General features: G+C 47.8%; 1 protein-coding gene across 1 annotated transcript in view; it reads right to left on the bottom strand.

Moving 5' to 3' along the window:
* Positions 1-10362, bottom strand: part of mtmr11 (myotubularin related protein 11) — a 43654-nt gene extending 33292 nt beyond the window's left edge. The window contains exons 1-2 of the mRNA XM_008281113.1: positions 9970-10362; positions 2215-2284 (exon numbers count right to left, since the gene is read on the bottom strand). Coding sequence (XP_008279335.1) covers positions 2215-2284; positions 9970-10026 — 127 coding nt within the window. The 5' untranslated portion in view covers positions 10027-10362. The remainder of the gene's footprint in view (positions 1-2214; positions 2285-9969) is intronic.
* Positions 10363-17478: the final 7116 nt, after the last annotated feature.

Here is a 17478-nt window from a genome sequence, read left to right as displayed (position 1 = left end):
AGTCTGCCTGAAGCCATTTTTGGAGGATCTGCCACATTCTCAGCGTACTAACAGTACTTTTAGCTCACACAAGAGCTAATTCAGGTCTCAGTGGAAAAGCTAAATAAGGATTATGAAAAGGCACAACAATGCTGCTGATACACATCTGGCTTCTAACATAAGACAGCTCCTCATGCACAGCTGTGTTCCTAATCTGGCTGGAATGAAGGTGGAGAAAGAGAAGAAAGAGACAGTCTAGATATGTTGCTGGAGATGAAGCTGGAAGCCAGCAGGGGGAAAAAATGTGCCGTAAAGACAGTCGACATTTCACAGTGAAACGCTAACGGCTAAGAATAGACTCAGAGTGTTGTGGAGCACGAGCTGAGTCTGGAAAGTATTCGATGAAAACACTGCTGGAAAACAAATTAGGCTGGCTAGCTGAACGAGAATACGGAAGGAAGTGTGTGTGTGTGTGTGTGTGTGTGTGTGTGTGTGTGTGCGCGTGAAGGTCAATGGAAGCACACAATGTCCGACTGAATGTCAATAACAAAACACACACATTAAAATCCAACATCACAAAACTACAGACAAAAAGATAAAAATAAAACAATGAAAAGTCAAAGATGAAAACAGATAAATAGTGAACCAGACAGAGAGACAGAACAAACGGACCTGGAGAGAAAGGGTCACGACCTTCCTGCTAACGTACATAAACACACACGTTTGTGTTTGATGTGCGCCTGTAAGTAGCTGCTGATACGCAGCGTTAAAGATTAGCTCGTCTCAGGTCTGGGCAGCCTGGTCTGCTGCCGTTCTTATGAAAAGCTGCTGTTCTGACACGAGAACGTGAGCAGGCTAGGCTAGTGCAGTGAGCTACGCTCTGAGAGCCCTGCACCAGGACTGGTTGTAAACCAAACTGGCTAAACCCTCTCCACAGCCAGGGTGGTACCAGCTGAGGAGAAGGGAAGTGGTTCTGGGGTTATGAAAAGTGTGTCAGACACACATGGAGGGTCGAGGGAATAAAAGGTGAAGGCCCAGTCATAGCCCGCCCAACCCCAGAACCAGGTGATAGCAGCGTTACAGGGTGGCAGCTCACAGAAAGGGAGAAACCACGATGACACGCTGCGCCTCGAGGTAGAAAGCTGCATTGAGCTTCAACAGGAAGGTTGGTCCACAGCACGCTGAGGTCCACAGCACGCTGGTCCACAGCGCACTGAGGTCCACAGCACGCTGAGGTCCACAGCGCACTGGTCCACAGCACGCTGTGGTCCACAGCGCACTGGTCCACAGCGCACTGGTCCACAGCACGCTGAGGTCCACAGCATGCTGGTCCACCTGTCTAGGGGTCAAAATGTCTCACATACTTATTACATGTTTTCCCATTAAAAAAAATAAAATAAAAAGTTATAGTAAGAGCAGCTTTTCTGGTCTTTCCATGGGTGAAGGCAGCATAACTGTGTCTCTCTCCTTCAGTCATGCTGAGCTGCATCCACAGAGCTGCAGGACTTCATCCAGCCGTGAAACATGTGAGAGGAGCCCAGAGCCGGGTGGGCTTCAGAGGCTGACTTTATCATCTTTATGTCATCCTGTAGCTGCAGTATAAATCCGTCCTGGTGCTGCTCAGATCCACAGAGGAGCTGAAACCATTTGGCACCACTGCTCCCAGATCAGTGACGTCACAGCAGCTCTTAGGATCAGGGCTTCATCCTGTCATCGGTGCTTTACGACTTAAATCTGGGAAACTAAAACACTCCTACTGATTCTAATTCAATTTGTCAGCATCTCAGCAGACTTCATTAATGAAAGCCTCTTTGATGTCCTCTGCTGTAGATCCTTGTAGATCCTGGTCTATCCAGTCCTCCAGTGTCCATGTCAGCTTTCCAACAGCAGATGTTTTCCATCTCAAAGGTGAAGCACCTGCTGTGACATTCCTGCTGCAGGTGTGGCTGCAGATGCAACAACGCAGCAGCAGCAGCCTCAGTGGTACCGAGAGCCGGGCCTATATGAGCCTGTAAGGCTGCAGGCGGGTCATCAGCTCCAGCTCATGCTGAATGGTCTTCGTTTGCTGTTTGTTCAGATACAACCTGCTTCACATCATAGCTGCTTGAATCCTCCATGGAGGACGTGGAGACCCGTCAGCAGCAGCTTATCTGAACATACTGCAGTAAGTGTTGTGATTGCACTGCTATCTTCATACATCTAAAAACTACAAACACGAGCTGATTAAAGCCTCACCTGGCAGACAGCGCAGCCCAAACACATCTCGACTCCTCGCGTTCAGCCCGGTCTGACTCAGCATCCTCTCCTGTAACAAAACAGACATGAGTACGCGTTTATCATCGGGTTTAACCAGCGGTCAGTGGACCTGGAGAGACTGTGGACATGAGGAAACAGCCAGCGTGGTTCAGTCCACATGGAAAACAATCTGAACACAAACACGTTACACTCATATGTATATTTAATCCTGAGCTGCAGCGATTAATCGACTGGGTGTCAAACATTACAGGAACAGTTCACTGCTCTGACACCTGAATCATCAGTTTGAGCTGTTTTTTCTTTGATTGAAAAAAAAACTAAACAAAAAAGAGAACAATTCTCTGATGCCAGTTTTCTAAAATTAAAAACGTTCCTGTTTGTTCCTCCTCTGGCTCTGTGACAGTAAACTGGACTTCCTTCAGTGACGTTTGTCATCTTGTAAACAACTGTTCTCTACAGTTTATAGACCAGAAACCTAATTTATTAATGAATTGAGAAGATAACGGATAGATTCAGCAACACAGGCTGCAGGTCTAGTTTAATGTAATCTTTGAACACGTCTCCAGTTCCAAGTCCTTCCACTCGACTAAACCGACCACAGACTGGACGGTGGAGACGGAAACATGCACACGTCAGCATCACAGGAACAGGGACTGTGTGGACGGTGAGAACAGCAGACATCTACTGAGCAGAACACTTTCCTCACACTGCTTCAGACCAAACAGCAGAGGGTTCATGGACAGACGGTCCCGCTCGGTTCTGCTTTATACTGAAGCTCCGGCTCGGCCTGCTGCTCTCATCAAAGTCCGACTTGCCTCAACGGACTCGTTTCAAAGACAAAGAAACAAAGCCAACCACACAATGCTCTGTGATTCTAAGTTTCCATGTTGTTGTTCCTGTTTTCTCTGCGATCGTCACCACGTCTGGCGTACTGGAGTCTGTTCTACGAGCAGATCCGAGCCCAGACCCACAGAGGTTTCTATAATCAGGCTGTGAGCTTACTAGCACACATGCTTCCACTTAACTGTGCTGCTAACCCCCCTCCGTGAAGGCCATTTACATTTATCGGCCTGAAATCCCATAATAGGCCGAGGCCTGCAATGTGAGAGCGCGGCGTGATTATACAGGTGGCAGGAAAGCTTTAGCAGAAAGGAAAGGTCCTTGAGTTAACATCCGAGGTAGCTATACGTCGTAGAGCCTCAAACGTCTCCCCTCAGCAGTCCTGGCCCGCAAACCAAACTATAAATCAGTGTTTAAGGCGCCGGCTTTATCACGGAACACAACGACTTCTTTGAGTCAGCGAGGATGTGAGAACAACAACAAGGAGTCCAGTCAGCGCCGGTGTTATGCTCACGGTGGAGAGCTGAGTGTTAGCAGCCTGCTCAGGAAAACCTGAGACCTAAAAAAACAGCGAACAAAGAAGAGCTCTGCTCACGGAAAAGGTTGTAAAGCTGCACACAGCTGCTGGTTCTTCTCTGCATGTGAGAGCATCTGGTGGCTCATTTAACGGGAAGCCGCAGAGACTCTGCTGCTTGCTATTGATGCTTTATACATGTAAGTATGTGAATATATACATACATATATATGTATGTGTGTGTATAATGGCATGTTTAAGCAGAAAATGAGCATATTTACTGTAAAAAGGACAAGAAACACTTTGACAGTTTATAAATAAGTGAATCCAGGATGATCCACCAACACGAGCACGTCGTCGTGGAGACGTTTTCTCTGCTGCAGTAAAAATCAGAACCAAACTACAGATTAATTACACGTCGGTCTTCCTGACACACATTTTCTAGGCTGTGTTTACCCCAAAGTGTTCAAAGTTTGATTACAGTTTCAGCAGTTTTACTGACCAAATTAAAATGCGGAAAGTTCTCTGTTTGCAAAACCCACCAGAGAAAACCGGGTTTTGTTGGTTCCGAGGCAGGACGTTAAACTTTTACAAGACGTAGCCGCTGCCAGAGCATTGTTCGTCTGTTTCCATCTGGTTTGAAAATACCGAAGCTTTCTCTCTGTCTCTCCATCAACACCCACAGACAATCCGCGGCTGGATTCCTGACCGTCTTCTGAGCACATCAGAAGCTGCTTTTTGTTTTTCACTGCATAAGTCGGCCGTGTTGATCTGAACGCTGTCAGCGCCGACAGACTCGTGTCTCAGGGTGTTGTGAGGCGAGTGGACTCCCTGATAACACCACGTCTACACGTAGAGGAGCTGCTGGCCCTCCGGCAGGCTGGGCCACCTCAGTAATGTGATCGGGGTGGCAGGAGTGGAGCTCTTGGTAACGCTATGAATGCAACACAATGAAAGATCAACAGAAAACGTGTGCATGAACTGCAGACAAATGAACATCTGTACGTCCTGCACAACAGAGATAAAACAGGCAGCAGAGATAAGGGAGACGGGACAAGGTCTAGTCAGACTCTGGAGGATTCTGTGGCCAAAGTAAGGCGGCCCTGAGTCACATATCACTCAGAAACCACATTTGGAGGCCTGTGTTTATGCTGACGGTTCATTGTGTGGCTTCTGAGTCCCCACTATATCACTTTCATTGGCTGCTTCTCCCCCGTGCTGCCTCCCTGCCCCACTTCTGCCCCACTTCTGCCCCACTCTGCTCCCTCCTTTCATCCTCAGGGACAGCGGCCAAGGCTTACTGCAGTTTCCATTGCTCATGGCTTCCCCTGGCTGCTGCAGCCAGACTCCTGCAGTCAGCGTGCCAAAGTCACGAGGGAACAAACTGGGTTTTTGGTGGGACTCTGGTGAGAAACCAGCGGAGGAACAACAAAGCTGTGCTGCTGCCGTCTCTCTGACAACAATCTGTACAAACAAGCCCAGATGTGTTCAGAAACAATCAGAGTTTCAAGTTCAAACCTGCTCAGTTACTAAATTCAGGGGATTTTTTTTACAGCTGGATCCGCCTCCACCGTGCAGCCCAACAGCTCCGAGTCCATTCTGAAGGCTGCTCCTGAGTACTGCCCGGCCCGGGGCAGCTTCTAGCCACTGTTCTGTTTATTTGTGTTGTGCTTTTCATTTCCTAACATGAAGGAATGCAGCCAGATGCATTGTGAAGGAGAACGAGGACATGAGTGGTTCTGCTCAACGGGCTCACTTTGAAGTGCAGAAATAGTACCAACAGTTCTTCAGGTTTCTCTGGAGGCGGACCTGTGATGATCTACTGGACCTGATATTAACGAAACAGAAGCCCTGACATCAAATATACTCACGATGCGCTGAGAGGAAAAGCCCCGAGGGCAAAGCCCCGAGGGCAAAGCCCCGAGGGCAAAGCAGGAGAACAGAGACGCCCTGAACATAAGCAGAATGAGTGTGGACGCGTTTCACTGTGACGGAAACAGAAACTACAGCAACGGATTCTGCAATAGGGCCGAAGCAATACATCAATGTTTCATGAACAGGGAATTCTGATGGTTAATATTTAATGTAGAACTTTATGCATCACCCTACAGCCAATATTCTGCTTTTAACCCATTTCTCTACACGGCCTGCAGCCATTAGCACCGCTCTGCTGCCGTAGCATGTTGCTATGAAAGCCTCCATGCGATGCTGCTAACTGGAGCACACGGACTGCAGACGGAGCATCCTGAGCTGCTCTCTGCAGCCACCACATCAGCACGGGACGCTTTACAATGACTGACTGTCCCTTTGTGAGGTGATGCGCTGTGAGGTCGGTGAAGGACGACTCAAAGGTCCTCTTAAGCCAAATAACACTGTGTTTGCTTGCCAGAGGAGGGGAGCACCTCAGAACAGGGCTGACTGAACCTGTAAGATCCAGAACCCTGTTACCTATCCATGCAGGTGACCGATGGTTAATCCATAGGACAGCCACGTTCTGACACCTCGCAGCAGGAACAGCACATGATGGCTGTATTCCATGTGGGGACGGTCCTGCTGGTGTGCATTCTGGTTCTGGTTCACTGTCACAGCTTTCTGGGATCAAACTGAGCTACTGTGTGCTTTTCCTGCTACGACATGTCAAAACGTCTGCCGTGAAAAGGTGTACAGGCCTATGGACACACAGGCACAACGACGTCACAAACAACACACCTGAAGTCCCATCTGATAGGAGCGTCCTGCAGACCAGTGATGAACACACAGCATCCTCCCTGCAGGAGCTGTGGGCAAACATACAGTCTGTAGGAGCAGCAGACTGCCAGCTGGTGCCTGTTTAACAAGCAGCATGTAACTACTGTTTCTAACTTTTGGAACAATCTCGGCCAAAACCACATTTAAAACTTGTTTCAGAGAAAAACATAATGACCATCCCCACTAATGCTGCCTCACAACACAGTGTCAGTCAATATAAGGATTTCTTTTACATGTAATCCAGCTGCAGGTGTCTCAGTGGTCAGCACCGTTAGCGCCGTTAGCGCCTCACAGCTAGAAGGTCACCGGTTGGCGTCCCGGTGAGGACACCCGGGATCTTCCTGCGTGGAGTCTCCATGTTCTCCCCGTGCAGCGTGGGTTCTCTCCGGGTTCTCCGGCTTCCTCCCACAGTCCAGAAACATGCTGAGGTTAATTGGTGATTGTAAATTGTCCGTAGGTGTGAATGTGAGTGTGCTTGGTTGTCTGTCTCTAAGTGTAGCCCTGTGATAGACTGGTTACCTGTCCAGGTGAACCTGCCTTCACCCTGAGTCAGCTGGGATAGGCTCCGCCCCCCATAGAGAGGATGAAGGTGTAGATGATGGATGGATGGAGTTCAGCCCTACGCAGCAGTGCTTTGAGCTACACACTGATAGCAGCATGCTAACACCCCCACAACAACGATCCTCAAACACTGATGCTTCATGACACTCCGTCCAACATTTCTATTTATTCTATTCTGGTCCAGTGAGGTGGACTGACTTGCTAAGCTCGTAGTCGTATGAAAGACGTAGAACTGTCAAAAGCCATTTAATAAAATGCCACTAGAGCACGTCAGCTATCTGCTCCCATCAGCCTGCACTCACAGCTCACAGTGGATGTGATGTGACAGCAGGTTTTCATCAGTCACTGCCTGTCGGTGGATGGGAGGAGGACTGCCGAGCTGCTGGACGGATCACTCAGAGACTGGAAGGTCACATGATCACCATCACACCATCAGCAGCAGCATGTTCCTCCTCCTTGTCTCTGTAGCACACTTAGAGATGCCTATATGCCCTTACAATACGCTCACTGGAGATGAGTCTCAACTAAATGACCTCAATAAAACTCCAGTGCTGAGTACTGGGCATCCTCAGCAGCTTATGAACATCCCTCATCTGAAGTGCTGCTGCGGCAGTCACTGAGCTTCCCTCCCTGGAGTCGGACCATCAGAGCGTTTCATGCACTCGGAGCAGACAGCCTCCACACTCAGCCTCCCGCCTGTGAATAATGCTGCTGGTTAATTATCACCCAATGCCAGATCGATGCACCCTCTAACAGGACCATAAATCTGCTCTGCTGCTAACAAGGGGCCCATTGTTGCGCTCTGTTTAAGCAGCGGCGGCTTCAGGAGCTCTGGCGCTGGCGCTGAATGTGACGTCTGGGTCCAGTGGGAGCGGGTGTGGGTGACTCTGGCCCACTCCTATCGGGCTGGGATCTTCAGCCACTCTGAATAGCGCTTAGATGATCCCTCCTCTGGCATTTCTGCTTCTGGTGAGCTTTGTGCTTTGTGCCTTTCATGCTGCTTCAAAGCTGGCTGGGAGACGAGGGACAGGCACAGCCAGAGTCAGCCCGAGTGTCAGGCCCCAGCTTCAGGCATCACGGAGCGTTTATGGACATTTCTTCAATAACACGTCCTGTTTAAGCTTCTGAACTGTGAGAATTTGCTTATTCTGTTGTCAGCGGTGATTATAAAATACAGACAGGTGAGGAGTTAAAGATGCTAGGCGACCATTTAACGTCTCCAAGTATCTGGAACTAAAAGATCTTCCTTCGTTCAGTGTTGGGCTGATCGTGGTGGAGTGCTGTCCAACCCGACCGTCCAGAATCTCCCACAGGTGATGGAGTGGGTCTAAATGTGGAGCCTATGAAGTCCACAACACATGATTCATATCGTTTCCATCCTCACTAAACTGCGATGGAGGCATTTTTAGAGGATTCATCCCGTCGGACAGAAAGTGTTCCATCACAGCATAAAGGTGATCAGAACACATTCATGTTGGTTTACTTCCCTCTGAGAAGACAAGTGGACCCAAACCATGCCGGTATGATGCCCACTGAACCACCGGATCCCCTCACAGCACGGCTCAGAGGTTCACTTGTCACCATCTGTACGAGTCCAGTGGTGACTCGATGATCGACCCTTAACATCCTAAACCTGCTGTCCGACAGGTTTTTAGGAAAAACCAACAGAAGCCATAAAAACAGCCTGAACTTAGCGACAGCCTTGGATTCTGACCTAAAAGAAGGTTTTATATTTACTGTCAGGTTATCGAGTCACGACTGTGTTTGGATTTTATGGATGCTTGTTGTACAAACCAAGAAATGTGAAGATGTCCAGTCAGGTGAGGCCCTGTGATGGACAGCTGCTCAGACTTTAAACAAGTTACCAACGATTAAAACATGTATGTAGACAATCCGCCGGCCTGTGCTAGCGTGTGCCTATCTTGGGTTTTACACGGTGGCTGAAGAGGAGAAGATTTACCAGAACATCCACACTACAAAGCCATCTGGTCCAAACTGTGCCCAGGACTGGATTCAGCTTTTGCAACCAGTCTTAACACATGCTTATGGCAGTGAACCCGGAGTGTGTGGGTGGCCTCTGCAGCCTCCTACTGCACATTACCATATCCTGGGCTCAGCCACATTCTCATGCCTGGACACATGGGACTGTGGTGTGGGGGGTGTGATGCTTTCTCAGTCTGAGGTAATCACCACCACCCAACCGCTGTCTCCATGGCGACAGCCAGATGTTGTGCCGTGCACATCACCCCCACTCCACATGCAGGCTCCGCCTGAGGGCAGAGCAAAGAGGCATCTGTTACCATTTTCCCCTGCGGCTGCTGAAAATAACCAGGAGGAGACACAAAGCCAGGCAGCACCGAGCCGGAGCCAAGAGCCTCCTGACAGCAGCTCTGAGTGTGTGCATGGGGCGCTGTGGGGGTCCTGTGGGGGTCCTGTGGGGGTCCTGAACCACCTCCGTGTTCTCAGGTGCTCCTGATCAGGCTCTGACTGATCTCCTGAAACACGGAGACTTCAGCGTCAGAGGAATCCGCTGAGTGACTATTGAGAGCAGCTGGAATCGACCACAGCTGCTGGGAGCTCAGCTCTCTGCTCCATCCTCACTGTGCACAACAATCTAATCCCACATGAAGCAGAAGAGGAGTAATTAAGATTCCCCTTCAGTGGCCTTTAATTAGGCGTGCAGCCAAAGACACTGACATGATGTGCCCTGACTGTAATTATGCATCCCCCACTTATGGAGCCAGCAGGAACCTCTGAACAACACCCAGACAGACTGGACCTGGACCAGAGGAGCTGTGAGGAGGGACTGCAGGCTGACCACCGGGCTGTGGTCCTGCTCCGTGACCTGCTGCTTCCTGGGTCACAAGCAGGGCTGATGAGGTCCAGCTCACCTGGCTGCTGCTGAGGGATGAACTTCTAATGACGGAGTTAGAGGCGCTGGAGGAGGACACGAAGATCTGCAGGTTCACCATCAGAGGCTCAGAAACACAAAGAAAACTGAAAACTCAGACTAGTTAGTAGCTCCTCCAGCTCAGCTAGTTAGTTAGCTGGTGAGCTAACCTGTGACCTACCTTGATGTCTGGGAGCATCTGTCTCACTTTGAACGTGGTTTTGGATCCTGTCAACATCTTCCACGACGTCCAGCTGGACTCAGACAGACGGGCAGCAGCTGGATGAAGCTCTCAGAGAAGAAATGTTGAAAAACGAGTTTTATTTCTAAGCTAGCGGCTAGCGGGCTGCTCTCCCTGTTCAGCCGAGAAACCGTGAAGAAAAGCTCCAGTGACGGCCGGCCTGCGTCCCGGCAGCTGCTACGGAGGTGTTCGGAGAGGAAGAGGAACTATGTTCATCGCTGACAGCATCTGGGTCCGGAACCAAGTGACCCAGCCCAGAGCCCAGAGCCCAGCCCGCTGAGAGCTGATACACGGCGGTCCGCTGCCCGTTACCAGTTTGTTCCTTCGCCACAGCGAAACCCAGTCTGAGAGGAAAAAGAAAAGCCCAGAGCGGAGGTGTAGAGTGGCTTCTTAAAGCGGCAGTACATCTGGACCGGAACCACCTGGAGACAGCCTCAGTCCACCAGCAACGCTCTGCTGGCTGGAGAGAGCTCCGCTTTCCCTGCTTTCACTCAACCCCTGAACTCACCACCGCTCAATACTGGGGTACCAGCAGAGGCGTTACTGGTTAGTGGTGGGGGCTCCGCCCACAGCACAGAGGGGTTACTGGTGGGGGGCTCCGCCCACAGAGCCGTTACTGGTGGGGGGGCTCCGCCGGAGGGGGGGTGTCACTGGTGGGGGGCTCCGCCCACAGGGAGGGTCCCGGATGTGAAAAATAAGCCGTGAAAAGAAAAGTTTAAAACTGAAAAATAAAGCGTGGCCGTTTTTTTCCTTCGGTTTTTTAAATCGATGTTTAAAATGGAGACACTATAAGGAGCCTGTTTTCTTGTAATTTGTTTAAACGTACATATTAAATATGGGCCTGTTTTGTCCTCGCTGGTGGTTTAAGATGGAGACAGTAAACAGGTAAACAGTTTTCTTGACTGGTTTGAAATGGAAAAACTAAATAATTTTTGTAATGTTTCCATCGATGGTCTAAAATGGAAACTAAACACATTGCTGTTGGTTTTAAATAGAAACTGGTTTTCTTTTGTTCTTGTTCGTCACTGTGGGGATCCAGCAGGTTAGAAGACAACAACCATCGTGGAAATGAAAACTCAACGTGACTCACTAACCCATTAATGTAGAACAGCCCGCTTTATATTTGAATGTTTGCACCACTGAAGATATTCCAGAGTAAAATGAAAATGAAATGTGAGAACAACGCTGTGGTGGAGAACAAAACAGATAAAATCTGGACACAGACTAATGCTACTTCCTGTCTCTGTTTGCTGGTGGGTTGGTGTTGGTTTCCCATCTCTGCTACGTTCAGAGTAAACGAGCAGCGAGGTGACGGCTGCAGCAACATCTCATGATGATCTCACTCAGTAGAGACAAAGCAGAACTCAACTGCTTTAAAATATGTGTCAGGGTTAAATTATTTATGTTCAGCTCTCTGAACTCAGCCAGTTTCTTTGCTCCTGTCACGTTTCTACTCGCTGAGCGCAGAAATGTAGAATCCACCTCCAGTAAAGCTGAGGAACAACCAACCTGATGAGCATTAGGTTGGCTTCAGTTTCATTTACTGCATTCTGCTGCATTTTCCTGCACCAGTTTTTGCCTTTTCTGCATCAATTTGAGGTGAAATTTCTTTGTTTTTGGAACGGAAAACACTAAATTCAGACACAAATGCAGTGGAATATGTATATATATATATATATATGTATATATATGTGGCTCAAATTGTTTTCCACTAAAGATTCAGTCGCTGTATGAGCTCTTTGTTTATAATATTTTTTGACCCTGAGCTGAACGACAAAAGGAGAAGAAAAGAGAAGAGCTCTTTCATGGTTTTTGTGGGCAACAGCTGCATATGTAGAACAAATGAACATCTACACTCAGTCATTAATGCACATTTTTCAGTTCTGTAGGTGGAGCTGATTTCACAGACTTCATCCTCAGTTGGCTCACGTCTCTGTAATGAATCATGTTTTAAACATTTATGGTAGATCTTGTTTGTTCATCCTGTTCTCAGGGCTGCAGACTCACTTTAAGTAAAGTCCCCAGCTGCATTTAACAAAGTTTATCTTTATGTTCTGACTGAAATAAATAAAATAATTTATGAAATATGAATTAAAGTTGTAAAATAAGTGTATGCAAATTAAAAAAACAATTAAAAAAATCTCTGGAACTAAATGAACTCCCTCTATGTTGCCCTTTGTCTCGTCATGTGTCTTCATATATCTGCCTCCTTGTCTGTTTTGAAACAGTTGAAGTCTGGAGTCGCTGTGAGTTTGGATTTCAGGAGGATTTGCTGTGAAGGAAGCCACTGTTCTGCTGCACACAGTCACAACGACAGAACCAGCAGCAGAGCCGCTGAGCCAACATCCATAAAACCCTTAACTCTTGACCTTCTGCTGTTCCAAACGTTCAGACCTGCTCCTGACAAACAGAACCGTCCCGTTACTCTACCTTGTTCTGATCCTTCAGCAGGTCCGTGTGGGGACAAACTCCTCTCCTTTCTCATCCACGCTTGTCGAAAGAAGCCGCCAGCGATTCTCTTTCAGACGAATACCAGCAGAAATTCCTTTCCAGCGAGAACAGGGAAAGTCTGAAGAGTCCTGAGCGAGGCTTTGGCCGAGCAGGTGGGGAGACGGCGTCCTTGTGAACTATAATAGAGAGAGGTCTGGATTTTTTACCACATGGGAAACTGTTCAATATTACATAAGGGTCTCCGATTTCTCTAATACATAAAACAGTCGCAGACACAGGACCTTGCATCATCTGAGCTGCAGTTATTCAACAATGTATAATGCAACAAGGTTATACGGTAATACGGGCCACACAGACGACAAGGATTCACAATAAAGGCTGAGCTCCCTGTTCATGTTGGTCCAGTGAAGCAGCTTTGTTCCACTGAAACCTTTCCAAGTGTTTTATGTCTCTGCTGCTTTAATAACGTGAGCTATGTGAGGACAGAGTGTTTTCTTTTGCCCCAGCGGCTCCACACGACATGAACTTAAGCAGAGAGGACGGCTAGCTGGACAAAGCAGGAGTTAAACTGGGGACTGCTTTAAAGAAATGTTGTTCTTTGTCTATAAAATGTCAGAAAAGTGTGAAGACTGTCAAAGACGATCTCCTTAAATCGCTTGTTCTGTCTGATCGGTGGTTTAAAAACCCCATAAGCACATCTGCACTGGACTGGCACATGTGAGAAACAGGAACCAGGGAACATCCATCCATCCATCATCCATCCATCATCCATCATCCATCATCCATCCATCCATCCATCCGTCCATCATCCATCCATCCATCCATCATCCATCCATCCATCCATCCATCATCCATCATCCATCCATCCATCATCCATCCATCCATCCATCCATCATCCATCATCCATCCATCCATCATCCATCCATCCATCCATCCATCATCATCCATCATCCATCCATCATCCATCCATCCATCCATCCATCATCCATCCATCCATCATCCATCCATCCATCATCTACTGGGGTCACAGGGGGCTGGAGCCTATCACAGCTATATGTGGTGTTTTTACTTAAAAACTGCATAATTAAGGAACTAGTCAATTATCAAACTCATTTCCAATTAGTTTCCATCTTCCCAGCTTCTATTCATGTGACGTTATGAACAGACTCGTTATGAAAGGTGTCAGATCTTTATTGTCTTGGAGCTCCTTCTGGATCCACATTCTGCAGATTACCAAACGTTTGCTCATGAAAAACCACAGAAAAGACGAGGGGCACAGCGTTCTTGAAATACAATGAGAATTTATTCAAACGGTGCAAAAAGAAATGTAATAATTATAATAATAATAACCTAACATAAAGTCTGATGTTCTTTCTATCCAGATTGCACTGTCACACCGCCGTAGGGCTCCTCTCACAAAACTAAACATTGAAACAATAAAAAACAGATCAAAATACCAGGACAACTTAAAACCTATTTAAAATAATGCACAAATTTGGTAGAATGGTTTTTGCCATTTACATGCAACAGTTCCAGTCCCATGCAACTCGAAGTATTCCATGTTAATGTCACCGACGTTCTGCTCCCACAGACATGACAGTGTCGTACAAGATAGAAAAATAGATCGGGTCGCTTGTGTCGCAGTTCTGAGCCATTTCTCTTCTGCCTTGGAGGAAATGAGCCGGGTCAGCGCCAGCATTTCTGTCGTATTTCAGCAGAGCACGGATCGGTGGCTGTAGAAAAATAAAATAATAATAATAAAAAAAAAAAGAGGGCAACAAACAAATAAAAGCCAGACCGCTGGACAACTAGCCGTGTGAGAAAGAACATCCTAAATCATCTCAACTAAACATTCCACAAGGAAACCTATTAAAAAAATCTCACTATAAATATATATTCTCAAATTGTTATTAGGTCAGCATTGAGGAAATTAGTTTGCAATGAGAGAGCCTCAAGTATCAAAAGGCCCGTCTGGGTCGCCTCGGACCGCCCGCTCCGGTCAGCACCGACTCCAGCCCAACCAGGCTCTGACCAGCTTCTGCTCCAAACCTCCGTCAGTATCCAACAATATACATTCTTACCCTTTAAAAACACTGTAAAACTTTGGGCTTACAAAAATAACTCGGAACATATTTATAGAACCTCTCACTGCTTTTTTATTATTAAATACAAAAATGTGTTCGTAGCCTGTAAAGTCAGATGTTTCTGAGGCATCCGTTTCATTGCAAATAAAAAAAACAACAGGTTTGTCAGCTAATTATTACTTTGGAGGGAAATGCACACATACACATGTTAAAAACAGGCATCGCCTTCCCAGCTGAGGAACATCTGAAGGTGTGAAATAAAAGCCACGTGCATGAGCACAGGTCAACACACAAACACAGCAAAATGCAAACGTCTTCTGGGGAGGAGGAGGAGGAGGAGGAGGAGCGACATGTGAGTGTTTCATTGACGTTAAAACTCTAGTTTCATTTTAAATGCACAGCAAAAAGCTTCCCTCCGTCCTCGAGCAGCTTCAGCGACGTGGAGAACATCGTACTGTAGTGGGACAGGAGCACTACTGCTGAGTTCTCCCATTTTGGTTATCTTGGTGTGTAGTTGAGATGCAAGACAGGAGGAGGGCCAAACATGTAGTTAAAATGGAAAATAAAACAAGAGCGCCCCCAAGTGGGCAAGGCAGTGAATTGCATACCAAATTGTGCTTTTCTAGTCGACTTAATGCCAAAGAAAAGGTTGAATCCACAAGAGCAGAGCAGCTAGAGTTGCTCCTTTCAAGAAATTCCTCATCATGGCTTATCACAGGGGAAATAACAGCAAGTCCAAGAACTTTAGTAGTCATTGTGACATCAGTGAAACAGGCTTAGCTTCAAACAGAACATGAGCTGCTCCCACCTAACCTAACAACACCGGCATCCTCTCAGGAGCTCCACCGTGAATGAATTCAAAGATCAGAGTAGTTTTGGGGCAGCAGCAGTGAAACGTGCCTGCAGTGAAGCGAGCAGCGGATGCTTAACGCCAGCCTTCCACACCGATGAGGACAAAACGCTGAAAAAGGCAACTAGGACACTGAGTTAGAAGGTGACACCGGCACCGAAACGCTGCAGCTCGACAGTAACAGAACCCTTCAGACAGAACCTCCTGGCCTGTGGCCCTGACTTCCCAGGAAACAGAGGTGGCAGTGTCTGCAGAGAAGACCGAGAGGCCCGAGGCCGGCCACTCTAACAACAGTGAAGCGTTTTGAATCTACGGACGTCAGGAAAGTGCTTGAATTTGTGCAAAAAGCGACTGGATTTGGTGAAACGAGTGCCAGAAACGCACAGACCGCCTTCAGTAGAACCTCTTGATTTGCAGTGAATGACCAAACAAAGCAGCCGTAAGCCGCCCTGGTAGCTCGACACCGTCGATGTGAGACTGTGAAGTCGCACTGTGGGTGATGTGGAGCTGTGTGTTTGTCTGGTGTTGATCTGTCAACATCCAGAAGAGCACCAGGGTCCCTTTGCATCAGCAGAAGCTGGAGACCGCTGCCTCTGATTCAGACCCAGTTCATGCCACTTGTTTAATACCAGACCCGTCGCGTTGCTCTTGGGGAGACTCAGGGTGTGTTCATGGAGCATGTTTGTGCAGCAGGGCGCTGGGCGGAGCCTCTTAACTCTGTTTCTATGACGACAACATCTGGACTAGCTTCCCCCCCTTATGAGGACTTCTGTCTGACATCTGGGATAAACACACGGCCAGATACCATCAGCTGCAACTAACAACTATTTTCATTATCAGTTAAGCTCTTGACTGTTTTCTGGGTCTATAAAATGTCACGACATGTTAGCGAGTGTTTCCCACAGCGAGAGATTCAGCTTCCTGCCACAGAGGAGGAACCACACCAACAAGGATTTAAATTTAGAAAGCTCAACTTTGGGCTCAAACCAAAGAATCTTTTACCAAAACAGTTGGTAGTTATTGTTTCTACTGGTAACGGATCCGTTCGTCATCACAGTGACGACTGTCTGGAAATGACTGATTTCCAAATCAGAGAAGCTGCAAAGGAATAAAAGGTGACATGCTCTAACATAGAGACTGTGGTGTGTAGGGTTTTCCACCAGGCGGCTGCAGACGCTCTGTTCTCTACTGGAACAACGGAAAAAGGTTCTGGTGCTGAGAAAACAAGCTAAATGGACATGTGACCCGTCTGAAGTCCCAAACATGTTTCAGTCATCTAACCTTATGGCCAGATGTGCCTGATGTCCAAAACCTGCAGAATCAAAAGCCTCCAACACAAACCAGTGCCACAGAAACAGGAAGACCCAACCAAGGAACAGTTCAACCAACACTTAAACACTCTGGACCAGGCTCTGGGATAGTAGTGCTATGCTGCTATGTGGTATTTGTTCTAAAAGGCCCGGTCAGTCAGCTGACCTGGTCAGTAGCTCTTAAACTTTAAAAGGCTGACATCTTTGTAATCCGGTCTACAGATGGACACACGTGTAGAATCTTATCTGATATCTGTTGTATATGCGACTAGCAGTGCAGAGCGCAGTGTGGTGGACATTATGTGTTTGCATTCTGTAACATTAGCACCACAGCAGCCGGCAGAACGCTCCATCGTTAGCGTTTCAGTCTGCGTTCTGCAAACGGTGACTGACGAGAAAGCAACCGGACCAGGACTAACTCTGCTGCTTCCCGGTACGCATGACACAAGCTCCTAGTAACAATAGTGTAACATGTGGATAACACTGGACCTCCCTGACCCAAATGACCCGACATCCCTCAGCTACCCGGTCCAAACGTTACCACAGAGCCTGGTTCTGTTTGTGCTTGCATCACGGGGTGTAGTGTGAGTCTGACTTAGTGTGTATACATGGTGTGTATGTGTGGTACTGAGCGCTGTGTACACTGCCTGCCGTATACATTCTCTCCACTAGGAGGAGACAGCAGCAAGGCGTTCATCTGTCAGGAGGAGGAGAGCCGCACACGCACACACACACACACACACACACACACACA

The sequence above is a fragment of the Stegastes partitus genome, unplaced genomic scaffold (genome assembly GCF_000690725.1).
Source record: "Stegastes partitus isolate 25-593 unplaced genomic scaffold, Stegastes_partitus-1.0.2 Scaffold222, whole genome shotgun sequence".
Lineage (NCBI taxonomy): Eukaryota > Metazoa > Chordata > Actinopteri > Pomacentridae > Stegastes > Stegastes partitus.
This window is presented reverse-complemented; position numbering and strand designations above follow the sequence as displayed.